At 50.0% G+C, this 16,338-nt stretch overlaps 1 protein-coding gene across 1 annotated transcript in view; it reads right to left on the minus strand.

Annotated features, from left to right (window-relative positions):
• Positions 1 to 16,338, minus strand: part of LOC139579105 (protein WWC2-like) — a 52,099-nt gene that overhangs the window by 8,524 nt on the left and 27,237 nt on the right. Inside the window, exons 10-20 of the mRNA XM_071407370.1 lie at positions 15,902 to 16,144; positions 13,033 to 13,122; positions 11,892 to 12,571; positions 10,895 to 11,006; positions 6,736 to 6,819; positions 6,550 to 6,636; positions 3,306 to 3,504; positions 2,864 to 3,025; positions 2,087 to 2,202; positions 1,356 to 1,593; positions 1,000 to 1,167 (exon numbers count right to left, since the gene is read on the minus strand). Coding sequence (XP_071263471.1) covers positions 1,000 to 1,167; positions 1,356 to 1,593; positions 2,087 to 2,202; positions 2,864 to 3,025; positions 3,306 to 3,504; positions 6,550 to 6,636; positions 6,736 to 6,819; positions 10,895 to 11,006; positions 11,892 to 12,571; positions 13,033 to 13,122; positions 15,902 to 16,144 — 2,179 coding nt within the window. The remainder of the gene's footprint in view (positions 1 to 999; positions 1,168 to 1,355; positions 1,594 to 2,086; positions 2,203 to 2,863; positions 3,026 to 3,305; positions 3,505 to 6,549; positions 6,637 to 6,735; positions 6,820 to 10,894; positions 11,007 to 11,891; positions 12,572 to 13,032; positions 13,123 to 15,901; positions 16,145 to 16,338) is intronic.

A 16,338-nucleotide genomic window follows, 5' to 3' on the forward strand; every position in this document is an offset into this window, starting at 1 on the left:
GCAGCCATACAGGCCCAAGCCATAACACCCCCTCCACCATGTTCCACTGGCAGCCATACAGGCCCAAGCCATAACACCCCCTCCACCATGTTTCACAGATGAGGTGGTATGCTTTGGATCATGGGCATGTCTTTTTCTTCTCCACACTTTCCTCTTTCCATCACTCTGGTACATGTTAATCTTTGTCTCATCTGTCCACAATACTTTTTTCCAGAACTCTTGGGGCTCTTTTAGGTGCTTTTTAGCAAACTGTAATCTCACCTTTCTGTTCTTCAGTGGTTTGCATCTTGTAGTGTACCCTCTGTAGTCCTGCTGGTGTATGGTAGACTTTGACACATCTACACCTGCATCCAGGAGTGTTTTTGATCTGTTGGGCTGTTGTCAGGGGGGTTTTCTTCACCATAGAGAGTATTCCCGGTCATCCACTACAGTGGTCTTCCTCAGTCTACCAGGTCTTTTGACATAATTGAGTTCACCGGTTGTTTTTTTCTTGTTAATGATGAACCAAACTGTTGACTTGGGCATGCCCAGGGTTTTTGCAATGTTCCTGATTGATTGATTTTCATTTCTGAGCCTTATGACGGCCAGCTTCATTTGAATCGACACTGATGTCTTCCTCATGTTGTCACACCCCAACAACAACCTCTAAAGGCAATAGCAAAGTCTAGAATCAATACTATTCATCAACAGCTCTCCTGCATTCACTAACGACACAAATGAATACACCTGCCCAACGACACACATCTGTGAAGCCAATTCAACAAATACTTGTAGTACCTTAAAATGGGGAGACCATGTACAAAAGGTGCTGTCATTTCTAAACGGTTCATCCGATATGTATGAAAATACCCTCAAATTAAAGCTGACAGTCTGCACTTCACCCTCATTGTCATTGTATCCTTTAAAACTCAAAGTGCTAGAGTACAGAACCAAAATAACAAAAGAATGGTCACTGTCCAATGAATTATGGTGCTCACCGTATGTATACAACCCACTCACCCTGCAGATGTACTGGTTGCGCTCCCCAGGGGAGAAGGTTTGAGACCTCATGATCATACTGTTCCGCACGAAGCCTCTCTGAGCGCTGCGTGGTCCTGGTCCCAGGCTGGGTCTGTCTTTAGGCCTCACCGCCACACCACACATCTCTGTGTTCGTCTCCGCATCCACCTGGAGAAGGTTAGAGTATATTACAGCTACAGAGATGTGAGTTCACCAAATAAAAGTGGACTTTTTGAAGTGTGTGTGTGTGTGTCTAGATCTAAAGACTCTGGGTTTCACATTAAACACACCTCTCGAGGCCAGATTTCTTCATTCAGCCGGGTGTGTGTGTGTGTGTCAGAGCACACGTGGCTTACCAGCGTTGGTCCTTCATTTGCCTGAGGGAGTCTCTCTTTACATCTCCTCTCCTCCTCTTCCTCTCTGGCTGGCTCTTCTCGACACTTCTCCTCCCTCTCCTCCCCTCCGTACGCCTGCCCAGAGCCAGCAAACTTCTTCTCTGCCTTGACAGAATCCTTCCTCTCCTCCTCCTCCCCCTCTTCTTCCTCCTCCAGTCCGAGGACCAGTTGAGGGCTGTCCTCTCCCAGCATGCTCAGCCTGTCATGAGAGGAGAGGTCAGGGGTCAGCCATATTGTTACATGCAATACAACCTGCCTGGCTGGTATATTTGAGTCAAATGTTGATGTAGTCATGTTGTACGTCTTGAAAGTAAGACGGACACGTGTTTTTGCGAGAAGAAAATGTCCCCCTAAGTTTAATTTAATATTAAAACATACAATCTACCTGCAGTGAAGCCACTCAACATTTACATTCCATTCAGTCATCTAACCGTCTCCCATCCAGAGTGACCCACAGGAGCAACCATGGCCGAGCGCCCTGCCCAAGGTCACGTCGACAGACCTCCCACCAAGTCAAAAGGTGTTTGTAATGGTTATAAAGTGTCATCTGTGAGGGAGCTGTCAGTACCATTGGTCTCTGTCTTTCCCCAGCTGGCTCTGCCTCTCCAACTGTGATATGTGTGTGTATATGTGTGTGTACTGAAAGTAATGGTGTTTGTAATGGTAGTGAAGAGTAGGCTGTGAGTCAGTACCATTGGTGTCCGTCCATGTCCAGCTGGCTCGCTCTCTCCTTCTCCTCCAAGGCCAGCTCCTGTTCCACAGCCTCCAACTCGCTGGAGGTCCTCTGCAGCAGGGCCGACACCGCATCCTGACAACATACACACAACACAATATTGGAACGAGGCGCCACTACAGCCTGTGTCACAGCCGGCCGTGACCAGGAGCCCCATAGGGCGGTGCACAATTTGCACAGCGGCCCGGCGGGGTTTGGCCCGGGGGCTTTCCTTGGCTCGTCGCACTCTAGCGACTCCTTGCAGCGTGCCGGGCGCCTGCAAGCTGACTTCAGTCGTCAGTTGAATGATGTTTCCTCCAACACACTGGTGCGGCTGGCTTCTGGGTTACGCAAACAGTGTGTTGAGAAGCAGCTCGGCATGGCGGGTCCTGTTTCGGAGGACACATGACTCGACCTTCGCCTCTCCCGAGCCCGTTGGGGAGTTGCAGCGATGAGACCAGATCGTAACTACCAATTGGATATCACGAAATTAGGGGGAAAAAGGGGGTCAAATTACAACAACAACTTTCCATTTGACTTTCGTGTGCCGCCATCTGCGGTCGATACAGCTTGGCGATTGAGGCCTCCACTAGTCATTTCCCCTTCAGTAGAATATAATGCATATTCTGTATAACATAACCTGCATGCAGCAGTGAATTTGAACTGATCTCCAATCAAAGTGAAGTGGGCATATCCAGAAACATGTAGACTGAGGCAGGCGGTGTCAAGTGGTCTGAAGTGGTGGAGGAGGACTCACCATGTCCACGGGCCCTGCAGGGTGCTGCTCTGGCCCAGGGCCGGGTCTCTCCTGGCTGCCCTCTTCTATCTCTCTGCTCCTCTCACTGGTCAACAGGTTGTACCACACACTGGTCATATCCCCACTCACTGGAAGCTCTCCCAGACTCACATGGGCTCCAGCCTAGCGAGAGAGAGCGGAAGAGAAAGAGAGAGGATGACAGGAGAAAGATAATGACAAAAAGTGACAGAGTGTGCGCGAGAAAGTGTCTGTCAGATCGTCTGCCCATCTTTGGTCACATTCTTGACCCTGTCCCAGTCGTAATGGTTGACGTTGTTATAAGCAAGCAATATGTTGTTGTGTGGTAATTCTACAGTGTCAGCTCTGTATTTAGTTAACTGAGTGTTGGTAGGTGCTCAAAGCCTGTTGGTAAGTGTGTTTGTGCTGTGCATTGTATATGTACCAGGCAGTCCTCGGTGCGTCCGGGACCCACGGTGCAGGCGTCGATGCGGAGCGTCTTGTGCCGGAGGATGCCGTGCGGCGCGGCCGCCCTGAACACCTCGTTGAATGTCACGCTGTCAGGCAGCGCCACGGGCACCACGCGGGTCCTGAACAGACTGCTGATGTCACTGGAAGATGGGAGGAGCGCCACCCGGATGTATCTGTGGGGGGGGGGGGGCGGGAGGGAGAAAAGAGAGTTATACAAAAAACTTTCAAAAGAAAACGAGACATTTTCACAAGCAACTTCGAGTTCCAGAAGAAGACATTTCAATGCTGTTGAGGTCATGTCGTCCAATAACAACATAACACTCCTAAACTCAGAGAGTTAATGTGGAGACAGAGGCAGTAGGTTGGAAACGTGTACGTGGCCTGGGAAGTGTTGGGATAAAGGCTGGTTACCTCTGGTGTGTTGTGTTATTGAGATGTGTGCTCTTCTCTTTCTGCCTGCTGTTCTGTAGCTTCCGGCCAGAGCGCCTCGAGCATCTTTGAGGATTTCTCTCTCTGCTCCAGTTAACATTGACTCAAACACTTCCCGGGAAAAACCCCTCTCTGCTCTCTGCAAGACTCCTCTCCTCTCACCCGCAAACGAACCCCCACGCAGAAGACTCATCTGCATATGCATATTTCACAAACTACAAAGGAGCCCAAATTTTCACTCAAATTAGTTGAATGAGAATAAGATGAAGGAAGTTTGGTTGAAGAAAGAAAGAAAAAGAAAAAAAACAGAGTTAAAACGCCTAGCTACCACCTGCTAAGTTGTATCATATTTTTGGGGGAGATATTTCAGCTGAATGTTGTGCGAGGGATTCAAAGGCGTTTCCCCGCTGTTCGATTGGACACGAATGCCTTTTCAAGCCTGGGAACATGAGAGGGTGGATTAACTTCATTTTTCATTTTTGTCGGCCATAAAAAGGGTCTGCTGGCGGGAGAGAAAGCCGCGAGGGGTCTCCATAAATAATAACACGACAGAGCCCACCCACCCCTGCAGAGAGTAGACAAGACACAACTGTGTGATGTAAGGGCAAGTGTGTGTGTGTGTGTCTCAAGCTTTATTAGTCGTGTGTACGGGATACACATGGTATACACCAGCGCTATTCAGCTCTTACCCCACGAGGTCCGAAACCTGCTGGTTTTCTGTTCTACCTGATAATTAATTGCATCCACCTGGTGTCCCAGGTCTAAATCAGTACCTGATTAGAGGGGAACAATGAAAAATGCAGTGGAACGGGCTTCGAGGTCCAATGAAATGCTTACTTGCAGGTTCCTTCTGGACAATGCAACAACAATAAGAAATAATACAAGATAAGAATAGGAACATAGAGTCAAAGGCTCAGTAGAATAGAATAGACATTTTAGCATCAGTATAATACGGGGAGGCACAAGTTATTGTCCGATATTTACACGTGTTTTGGGGAAGGGGGGCAAGTGTTTCAATTGTGCGGTATTTAGCAATCATAATAGGAGTCTGGTAGCAGCAGTTGTGATGTGTGTGTAGATGTCTGTATGGGTGTGGATGTGTGTGTGTGTAGATGTGTGTATGTCTGTATGGGTGTGGATGTGTGTTAAGGTACGAAGAATCAGAGCAGGTGGTCAGTCCAGTTCAAGTGTTCAGCAGTCTGATGGCTTGTAGAAAGAAAGTGTCTCTGAGCCTGTTGGTATCAGACCTCATGCTCCGATAGCGTCTGCCCGACAGTGAGTGAACAGCTCGTGGCCGGGTTGTGTGGGGTCCTTGATGATGCTGCGGGCCTTCCTCAGGCACCGTTTCCAGTAGATGTCCTAGATGGGTGAGAGCACGGTCCCAGTGTACCGGGCCATCTGCACCACCCACTGGAGGGCCTTGCGGTCGTGGACGGAGCAATTCCCGTACCAGGCCGTGATGCAACCGATCAGGAAGCTCTCGACAGTGGTAGTATTTGGGTGCAGCGTGTGTGTGTGTAAGAGAGAGAGTTTGTGTTTCACAGAGAGGTGTGTGTGTGAGGGAGAGTTTGTGTTTCACAGAGAGGTGTGTGTGTGTGTGTGTGTGTGTGTGTGTGTGTGTGTGTGTGTGTGTGTGTGAGAGAGAGAGAGAGAGAGAGAGAGAGAGAGAGTTGTGTTTCACAGAAAGGTGTGTGTGTGTGTGTGTGTGTGTGTGTGTGTGTGTGTGTGTGTGTGTGTGTGTGTGTGTGAGTGAGAGAGTTTGTGTTTCGCAGAGAGGTGTGTGTGTGTGTGTGTGTGTGTGTGTGTGTGTGTGTGTGTGTGTGTGTGTGTGTGTGTGTGTGTGTGTGTGTGTGTGAGTTTGTGTTTCACAGAGAGGTGTGTGTGCGTGTGAGAGAGAGAGTGTTTGTGTTTCACAGAGGTGTGTGTGTGTGTGTGAGAGAGAGTTTGTGTTTCACAGAGAGGTGTGTGTGTGTGTGAGAGAGAGAGAGAGTTGTGTTTCACAGAAAGGTGTGTGTGTGTGTGTGTGTGTGAGTGAGAGTTTGTGTTTCACAGAGAGGTGTGTGTGCGTGTGTGAGAGAGAGTGTTTGTGTTTCACAGAGGTGTGTGTGTGTGTGTGAGAGAGAGTTTGTGTTTCACAGAGAGGTGTGTGTGAGAGAGAGAGTTTGTGTTTCACAGAGAGGTGTGTGTGAGAGAGAGAGTTTGTGTTTCACAGAGGTGTGTGTGAGGCTGTCCCTCCTATCCTCATCTCAGTCAGTCTCATACTTCTCTGAGAGCGAGAGAGACAGAGTGTAGTGTGTGTGTGTGTGTGTGTGTGTGTTTGTGAGAGGACATCACACCAGTTAAGTTGTGTTGTCTCGCTTGTCGTGATGTGTGTTTTGTCCTATATTTTTTATTTCATTACTTTTTTATCCCAGGCCCCCGTCCCCGCAGGAGGCCTTTTGCCTTTTGCCTTTTGGTAGGCCGTCATTGTAAATAAGAATTTGTTCATAACTGACTTGCCTAGTTAAATAAAGTTGAAATAAAATAAATAAAGCCAGCTCAGTATTGAGCTCTCTAGATTCAACATTGACACACGTCCCCAGAGCAGCTCGAACGCCTCCAGGTGCCAAGTCAACTCCACACTGACAGGCTGAGCACAGCGGCACTCTCAAAGTCCACATGGTCTGTAACACGCTGCGATGCTGTCTGTGTAAACGCAACACTGACAGAGTCTAGTTAGTACACACAGATATACGAATGAATGAAAGGAAAGATGGAATGAATGAATGAGTGAATGGGTGAATACTCACACTCTGGTAGTGGAGGGGACTGACAGGGCAGTAGGGTTTTGCAGCTGCATGATCACCATGACAAAACTGGAGTTGGCAGCATCATATCTGTAAACAACAACACTATCTTTCATTTGTCCGACAGCAGGGTAGGATGGAGTTATAGACATTGCGTAGCTTAATGTGTCTGTGTGTGTGTACTCTTACTTCAGGCCTATCTGGACCTGGGCAGACTCAGGAAGGACAGGCTCATCCTCCAGGTACACCGCCGGTTCATCAGACTCCATTGACCTACTAACATACACAGCAGGTTTTTCATTATTACCAATCAAAAAGAACGTCTGGAATATAAAACAGAGAACAGAGGTGGAGCAGAGGAGAGACAGGAGAGAAACAGGAGGGAGCAGAGGAGAGAGACAGGAGAGAAACAGGAGGGAGCAGAGGAGAGAGACAGGAGAGAGACAGGAGAGAGACAGGAGAGAAACAGGAGGGAGCAGAGGAGAGAGACAGGAGAGACAAGAGAGAGACAGGAGAGAAACAGGAGGGAGCAGAGGAGAGAGACAGGAGAGAAACAGGAGGGAGCAGAGGAGAGAGACAGGAGAGAGACAAGAGAGAGACAGGAGAGAAACAGGAGGGAGCAGAGGAGAGAGACAGGAGAGAGACAGGAGAGAAACAGGAGGGAGCAGAGGAGAGAGACAGGAGAGACAGGAGAGAGACAGGAGAGAGCAGAGGAGAGAGACAGGAGAGAGACAGGAGAGAAACAGGAGGGAGCAGAGGAGAGAGACAGGAGAGAGACAGGAGAGAGACAGGAGAGAAACAGGAGGGAGCAGAGGAGAGAGACAGGAGAGAGCAGAGGAGAGAGACAGGAGAGAGCAGAGGAGAGAGACAGGAGAGAGACAGGAGAGAGCAGAGGAGAGAGACAGGAGAGAGACAGGAGAGAAACAGGAGGGAGCAGAGGAGAGAGACAGGAGAGACAGGAGAGAGACAGGAGAGAAACAGGAGGGAGCAGAGGAGAGAGACAGGAGAGAGCAGAGGAGAGAGACAGGAGAGAGACAGGAGAGAGCAGAGGAGAGAGACAGGAGAGAAACAGGAGGGAGCAGAGGAGAGAGACAGGAGAGAGACAGGAGAGAAACAGGAGAGAAACAGGAGGGAGCAGAGGAGAGACAGGAGAGAAACAGGAGGGAGCAGAGGAGAGAGACAGGAGGGAGCAGAGGAGAGAGACAGGAGAGAGACAGGAGGGAGCAGAGGAGAGAGACAGGAGAGAAACAGGAGGGAGCAGAGGAGAGAGACAGGAGAGAGACAAGAGAGAGACAGGAGAGAAACAGGAGGGAGCAGAGGAGAGAGACAGGAGAGAAACAGGAGGGAGCAGAGGAGAGACAGGAGAGAGACAAGAGGGAGCAGAGGAGAGAGACAGGAGGGAGCAGAGGAGAGAGAGAGACAGGAGGGAGACAGGAGAGAGACAGGAGGGAGCAGAGGAGAGGAGGGAGAGAGACCGGAGGGAGCAGAGGAGAGGAGGGAGAGAGACAGGAGGGAGCAGAGGAGAGTGACCAGTGAGAGACAGGAGGGAGCAGATGAGAGAGACAGGAGGGAGCAGAGGAGAGAGACAGGAGGGAGCAGAGAGGAGGGAGACAGACAGGAAGGAGCAGAGGAGAGTGACAGGAGAGATGCAGGAGGGAGCAGAGGGGAGAGACAGGAGGGAGCAGAGGAGAGAGACAGGAGGGAGACAGGAGGGAGCAGAGGAGAGGGACAGGATGGAGCAGAGGAGAGAGACAGGAGGGAGCAGAGGAGAGAGACAGGAGTGAGCAGAGGAGAGAGACAGGAGTGAGCAGAGGAGAGAGACAGGAGGGAGCAGAGGAGAGGAGAGAGACAGGAGAGAGACAGGAGGGAGCAGAGGAGAGAGACAGGGGGGAGCAGAGGAGAGAGACAGGAGGGAGCAGAGAGAGACAGGAGGGAGCAGAGGAGAGAGACAGGAGGGAGCAGAGGAGAGAGACAGGAGGGAGCAGAGGAGAGAGACAGGAGGGAGCAGAGAGAGACAGGAGGGAGCAGAGGAGAGAGACAGGAGGGAGCAGAGGAGAGAGACAGGAGGGAGCAGAGGAGAGAGACAGGAGGGAGCAGAGAGAGACAGGAGGGAGCAGAGGAGAGAGACAGGAGGGAGCAGAGAGAGAGAGACAGGAGGGAGCAGAGGAGAGAGACAGGAGGGAGCAGAGGAGAGAGACAGGAGGGAGCAGAGGAGAGAGACAGGAGGGAGCAGAGAGAGACAGGAGGGAGCAGAGGAGAGAGACAGGAGGGAGCAGAGAGAGACAGGAGGGAGCAGAGGAGAGAGACAGGAGGGAGCAGAGGAGAGAGACAGGAGGGAGACAGGAGGGAGCAGAGGAGAGGGACAGGATGGAGCAGAGGAGAGAGACAGGAGGGAGCAGAGGAGAGAGACAGGAGTGAGCAGAGGAGAGAGACAGGAGTGAGCAGAGGAGAGAGACAGGAGGGAGCAGAGGAGAGGAGAGAGACAGGAGAGAGACAGGAGGGAGCAGAGGAGAGAGACAGGAGGGAGCAGAGGAGAGAGACAGGAGGGAGCAGAGAGAGACAGGAGGGAGCAGAGGATAGAGACAGGAGGGAGCAGAGGAGAGAGACAGGAGGGAGCAGAGGAGAGAGACAGGAGGGAGCAGAGAGAGACAGGAGGGAGCAGAGGAGAGAGACAGGAGGGAGCAGAGGAGAGAGACAGGAGGGAGCAGAGGAGAGACAGGAGGGAGCAGAGAGAGACAGGAGGGAGCAGAGGAGAGAGACAGGAGGGAGCAGAGAGAGAGAGACAGGAGGGAGCAGAGGAGAGAGACAGGAGGGAGCAGAGGAGAGAGACAGGAGGGAGCAGAGGAGAGAGACAGGAGGGAGCAGAGAGAGAGACAGGAGGGAGCAGAGGAGAGAGACAGGAGGGAGCAGAGAGAGAGAGACAGGAGGGAGCAGAGGAGAGAGACAGGAGGGAGCAGAGGAGAGAGACAGGAGGGAGCAGAGGAGAGAGACAGGAGGGAGCAGAGAGAGACAGGAGGGAGCAGAGGAGAGAGACAGGAGGGAGCAGAGGAGAGAGACAGGAGGGAGCAGAGGAGAGAGACAGGAGGGAGCAGAGGAGAGAGACAGGAGGGAGCAGAGGAGAGAGACAGGAGGGAGCAGAGAGAGACAGGAGGGAGCAGAGGAGAGAGACAGGAGGGAGCAGAGGAGAGACAGGAGGGAGCAGAGGAGAGAGACAGGAGGGAGCAGAGGAGAGGAGGGACACAGGAGAGAGGAGAGAGACAGGAGGGAGCAGAGGGGAGAGACGGGAGGGAGCAGAGAGACAAGATGGAAACAGGATGGAGCAGAGGAGAGAGACAGGAGGGACCAGAGGAGAGAGACAGGAGGGAGCAGAGACAGAGCGAGAGAGAGAGAGGAAAAGGTGTCCTTGGCTCATCGTCTAATTAAATCAAATCAAGGGGAGAGCAAGGGAGGACAGGAGGAGAGGGTATGAAAGAAAGAAAGAAACAGAAAAAAAAGAGCAAGCAGAGACAGAGAGCAAGTGACAGAGAGGAAGAAAGAAAGAGAGAAAAGGGGAGCGAGGGAAGGAGGGAGAAAGCTAGCTGAGAGAGACAAAGTCCACACCACACTGGTTGAAGGGATCAGCATCAAAGCACCCCTTTAGGGGGCAAGAGATGATGAAAGCGTTTGACCATAGGAGCATTTTTTGTGTGGAAAAACAGACATCAATGAGGCCATTCTAATCACGAACAGCCAAACTGGGCAACAGAGCCCATGCACTCTAATTAGAAAGACATAACTGGGCAACAGAACTCTGTGTGTCTGCATCTCAAACATCTCTCGTTTGACAAACAGACAGGGTTCCTTACATTCAGTCATTAAAGATCAGATTTAGCTTTGTCTCCAACTGTGTGATACACAAGAGACGAAGCTAATTGTGTGTGTGTGTGTGTGTGTGTGTGTGTGTGTGTGTGTGTGTGTGTGTGTGTGTGTGTGTGTGTGTGTGTGTGTGTGTGTGTGTGTGTGTCTGGTGAGTTGAGGAGCCTTCAGTTTGGTGTTTTAATTGAGGTCTTGTGGTTTTCTCATCACATCTTGCACCAAACATCGCAGGCATTCAGTTAAATGGAAAAAGAGGAGAGGAATAGGAGGTTAAAAGACTCATCATGACCCTTAGAGTGGAGCAACACTATTGGGAACAGCAGTACCTCAAGATAAAGGAGAGAGGGAGGAGAGGTGGGGAAGAGGTTGAGGACGAGGGGGGCAGAGGTTGAAAATGAAAGGCAGGCGAAGGGAGGGATGGAGAGTGCTGAAGAGAGAGAGCGTGTGCGATCGATCGAAATAATGAAAAGAGCTGGAAGTGAGTGTGACCCACCGTTTGACATTAGAGGCCTCGTACACCCCACTGTCCCCGGCCACGGACTCGTCTGACACGGCTGCTGACACACAGGCGGGCCTGTCCTCCCCCGGCCTCTGGAGGTCCACGTCTGACAACACAGACGAAGACATGAAGTAAGACACCAGAGTTGATATGTGCGGGTGGCTGCTGCTCTGCTTGCAGGGTCCTCGAGAAAAGCGTTGTCAATGAGCATCGTTTCCTTAATTAAATTAAATAAAAAACATGTATTTTCGTATATCTACGAGACACATCCGAGGCGTAAGACATAGATGTGATGGGAACCTATGAACTCAGCATGAGTGATTCAGCGTTTCCTAACTCCACTCCTCCAGTCCCTCCACCAGTACACGTTTTTGCTGTAACCCTGGACAAGCACCCCTGATTCAACTTGTCAACTAATCATCAAGCCCTTGAGTTGAATGCAGAGTATTTGTTCAGGGATACAATACAAATGTGTGGTGTTCGGGGAACTGGAGGACTGGCGATGGGAATGTGTGCTGTTTCAGTGCAGCTCCATTTTGAGCTGCTAGGTGGCAGCGTTGCGCCATGCAGCGCAAGGCATTTCTAATCAGTGGTAAATTCCAATGAAGGGAGGAAGGAAGGAAGAATTTCCCGTATGAATAAAGCCAGTCCTCTCTGGAAACACGGAAAGTAGTTGCCTCAGAAATCTCTAAACTGTTGGATATGATGTAGGTGTGTGATGTCAAATGTTTGCTTAATTTGATAACTTGTTTTTCTCTCTCTCTCTATATATATATATATATATATATATTTTTTAATATATTTTTTTATATATATTATGAGTTGTCCAAGGTTGGGGATTGGGTGGGTCCGCCAGGGGTATGTTTGGAATTTTTTTAAAGGGTGGGGAAAGTGTAATACTTTATTTGTATGATTGTATTGCTCTTGTGACCCAATAAAAAAAAATTGTTCACAAAAAAAAGGAAGAATTTGAACACAGCAAATATCTCACCTGTAATACTCTCTCTGAGGGTAGCCAGTGCCCCTCTCCCTTCCCTCCCCCCCTCCCCTCCTCTCTCCCTCTCCCCCGTCTCCGGCTCAAACATCCCCATCCCCTGGCCGTCGTAGAATCCCAGGCTGAGACCGCCAAAGTCCGACACCACCAGACCGACGTCCCCGTCCCCAAAGTCCTGTGGGCCTGCCGACGGGAACGCGCCGACCCCCTCCAGCACCAGCGGCGAGCTCGGCGGCGAGAGAGAAGACAACGACGACCTCGAGGAAAGCGACGTCACCGACTTGGACGGCTCGGACGGCTTCGAGGACACCTCAACCAGCGGCGCTAATGGGACCAGGTCAGTGGTACCGGTTCCGACGGCGTGTGTGTGAAGCGACGTGTTGTGTGGGTGTGGGTTCTCCACCTCGTGTTCGTGGATGGTGGTGATAGTTCCTGGGGGGTCTCCCCGCCTGTAGGTTATCCCAGAGGGGGTCAGGGGCTCCTGGAGGAGCAGGTCCAGTTTACACTGGTAGTCCAGGTCTAAGGGAGAGGGGGGTTCTGCAGGGGTGTAGTAGAGGTCTCCGGAGGAGAGGGAGTTGAGGGAGCCGCGGGAGGAGGATGTGTTGAGGGAGCCACGGCTGGAGGCCAGAGAACCCAGGCTGCTGCCTGATGAGACGGACAGGGTACTGGCCGACAAACTGTAAGGGAGAGAGAGAGAGAGAACACACATTAAACACACAGCCACACGCACGATGAGCAAGCACCTCAAAAAGCAACGTTTTATTTACTGTAGCTGTATGTATGTGTATTGGAGGAACACTTTGGCTGAGTTTAGACAGGCCGCCCAATTCTGATCTTTTTTCCCACTAAATGGTCTTTGGACCAATCACATCAGATCTTTTGAAATCAGATCTTTTTCAGAACTGATATAATTGGTCAAAACCCAATTAGTGAAAAAAAGATCAGAATATGGCTGCCTTTGTAACTGCAGCCTTAGAGCAAGAGTGTATTTGCGTATAGGTATACAAGTGTGAAGTGCACACGCCCACACACACACACACACACACACACACACACACACACACACACACACACACACACACACACACACACACACACACACACACACACACACACACACACACACACACACACACACCTCTTGAGCTGAGAGTGGAGCAGTGTGGTCAGTCTGGTTGATTCCTCCAGTTTCTGTACCAGGACTCGTCTCCTCTCCTGCACCTTCAACCTAGAGAGACAAATCATTACTGGTACAACATGTCTGGGACAGAACACATATCCATGTCTGGGACATAGAAAACATATCCATGTCTGGGACAGAACACATATCCATGTCTGGGACATAGAACACATATCCATGTCTGGGACATAGAACACATATCCATGTCTGGGACATAGAACACATATCCATGTCTGGGACATAGAACACATATCCATGTCTGGGACATAGAACACATATCCATGTCTGGGACAGAACACATATCCATGTCTGGGACATAGAACACATATCCATGTCTGGGACAGAACACATATCCATGTCTGGGACATAGAACACATATCCATGTCTGGGACAGAACACATATCCATGTCTGGGACAGAACACATATCCATGTCTGGGACAGAACACATATCTATGTTTGGGACAGAACACATATCTATGTTTGGGACAGAACACATATCCATGTCTGGGACAGAACACATATCTATGTCTGGGACAGAACACATATCTATGTCTGGGACAGAACACATATCTATGTCTGGGACAGAACACATATCCATGTCTGGGACAGAACACATATCTATGTCTGGGACAGAACACATATCTATGTCAGGGACAGAACACATATCTATGTCTGGGACAGAACACATATCTATGTCTGGGACATAGAACACATATCCATGTCTGGGACAGAACACATATCCATGTCTGGGACATAGAACACATATCCATGTCTGGGACATAGAACACATATCCATGTCTGGGACATAGAACACATATCCATGTCTGGGACATAGAACACATATCCATGTCTGGGACATAGAACACATATCCATGTCTGGGACAGAACACATATCCATGTCTGGGACATAGAACACATATCCATGTCTGGGACAGAACACATATCCATGTCTGGGACATAGAACACATATCCATGTCTGGGACAGAACACATATCCATGTCTGGGACAGAACACATATCCATGTCTGGGACAGAACACATATCCATGTCTGGGACAGAACACATATCTATGTTTGGGACAGAACACATATCTATGTTTGGGACAGAACACATATCCATGTCTGGGACAGAACACATATCTATGTCTGGGACAGAACACATATCTATGTCTGGGACAGAACACATATCTATGTCTGGGACAGAACACATATCCATGTCTGGGACAGAACACATATCTATGTCTGGGACAGAACACATATCTATGTCAGGGACAGAACACATATCTATGTCTGGGACAGAACACATATCTATGTCTGGGACAGAACACATATCCATGTCTGGGACAGAACACATATCCATGTCTGGGACAGAACACATATCCATGTCTGGGACAGAACACATATCTATGTTTGGGACAGAACACATATCCATGTCTGGGACAGAACACATATCCATGTCTGGGACAGAACACATATCCATGTCTGGGACAGAACACATATCCATGTCTGGGACAGAACACATATCCATGTCTGGGACATAGAACACATATCCATGTCTGGGACATAGAACACATATCCATGTCTGGGACATAGAACACATATCCATGTCTGGGACATAGAACACATATCCATGTCTGGGACATAGAACACATATCCATGTCTGGGACAGAACACATATCCATGTCTGGGACATAGAACACATATCCATGTCTGGGACAGAACACATATCCATGTCTGGGACATAGAACACATATCCATGTCAGGGACAGAACACATATCCATGTCAGGGACAGAACACATATCCATGTCTGGGACAGAACACATATCCATGTCAGGGACAGAACACATATCCATGTCAGGGACAGAACACATATCCATGTCTGGGACAGAACACATATCCATGTCTGGGACAGAACACATATCCATGTCTGGGACAGAACACATATCCATGTCAGGGACAGAACACATATCCATGTCTGGGACAGAACACATATCTCGGTCTCCTTTGGGAAAGTGGTCTTCTAACCTCAATGAGACTTCTTGGTCTAATAAATACTAAATAGACAACATGCCCCCTTCCCTCTGGTAGGAATCCCCTCTGTTCTGTTCTGCTAACTAAGCTTCAAGAACACTAACCTTAATTACTGTCTTCATTTATCGAGCAATTACACAGAGCCTAATTAGCTCAAGACACAATTATTGGGCTTCTTCAAATGTAGTCAGTGTGTGTGTGTGTGTGTGTGTGTGTGTGTGTGTGTGTGTGTGTGTGTGTGTGTGTGTGTGTGTGTGTCTGTGACAATATGTAATTACAATTACAACCCATACAAGCGCCATGTTTCCAATTACGGCAGTCGCTCTGCCTTCTAATGTGACGCGATGTTGCAGCGGCACAGTCTGCTTCCAAAACAAGACAATTACCACACAGTGTGTGTGTGTTCCGTGTGTGGGTGAGTAACAATTGGTATGCTAATGAACGGTAATTAAAGGCACCTTTCAATGTTTACCCACAATGTTTACCCTTTGGAACGTTTGCGTCGTTCATTAGGAAAACAAAAGGCCGTAACCGCGTGGGCGGGCAAATCCATTTGTTTGTTATCTGATGGACGTCAATGAGGAACACATGGGGCACTCACACATAAACACTACATACACACAGCCTCATGTATCGCCTATACACACAGCCTCATGTATCGCCTACGTCCGGGGGACTTTTTAGACTTCCCTCTGTCTAAACTTCTGGAACTGCACGGCTACGACTAGCTGCGAGGCAACCACCAGGTTTTTAAAGGGAAGGTGCCGGGGATTGTGTTGGGGGGGGGAGGTCTCACCTCTGGGCCAGGGCGTGGCTGGGGGTGTTCCTGACGGCCTGCAGGTCCTGCTCCAGCTGCAGCCTCTGGGCCTCCAGACGTTGGAGGTCCTGCGCGGTGCGTCGCCGTGGCGATACGAACTGCAGCTCCTTGAGGAGCTCCTCCTTCTCCGAGACCAGGAGGAGACGTTCCCGCTCCACGTCCACCGCCCCCGGCCACGCCTCGCTCTCCAGCTTGGCCAGCTCCACCTGCACGTTGGCCATACTGTGGGAGGAAGGAGAGAAACAGAAACAGAGGGTAGGGATGCTATATACACCACCAGTATGTGGACACGCCTTCAAATTAGTGCATTCGGCTATTTCAGCCACACCCGTTGCCGACAGGTGTATAAAATCGAGCACACAGCCATGCAATCTCCATAGACAACTTGACTGGCCTGCACAGAGCCCTGACCTCAA

The sequence above is a fragment of the Salvelinus alpinus genome, chromosome 6 (assembly GCF_045679555.1).
Source record: "Salvelinus alpinus chromosome 6, SLU_Salpinus.1, whole genome shotgun sequence".
NCBI classification, from domain to species: Eukaryota; Metazoa; Chordata; class Actinopteri; order Salmoniformes; family Salmonidae; genus Salvelinus; species Salvelinus alpinus.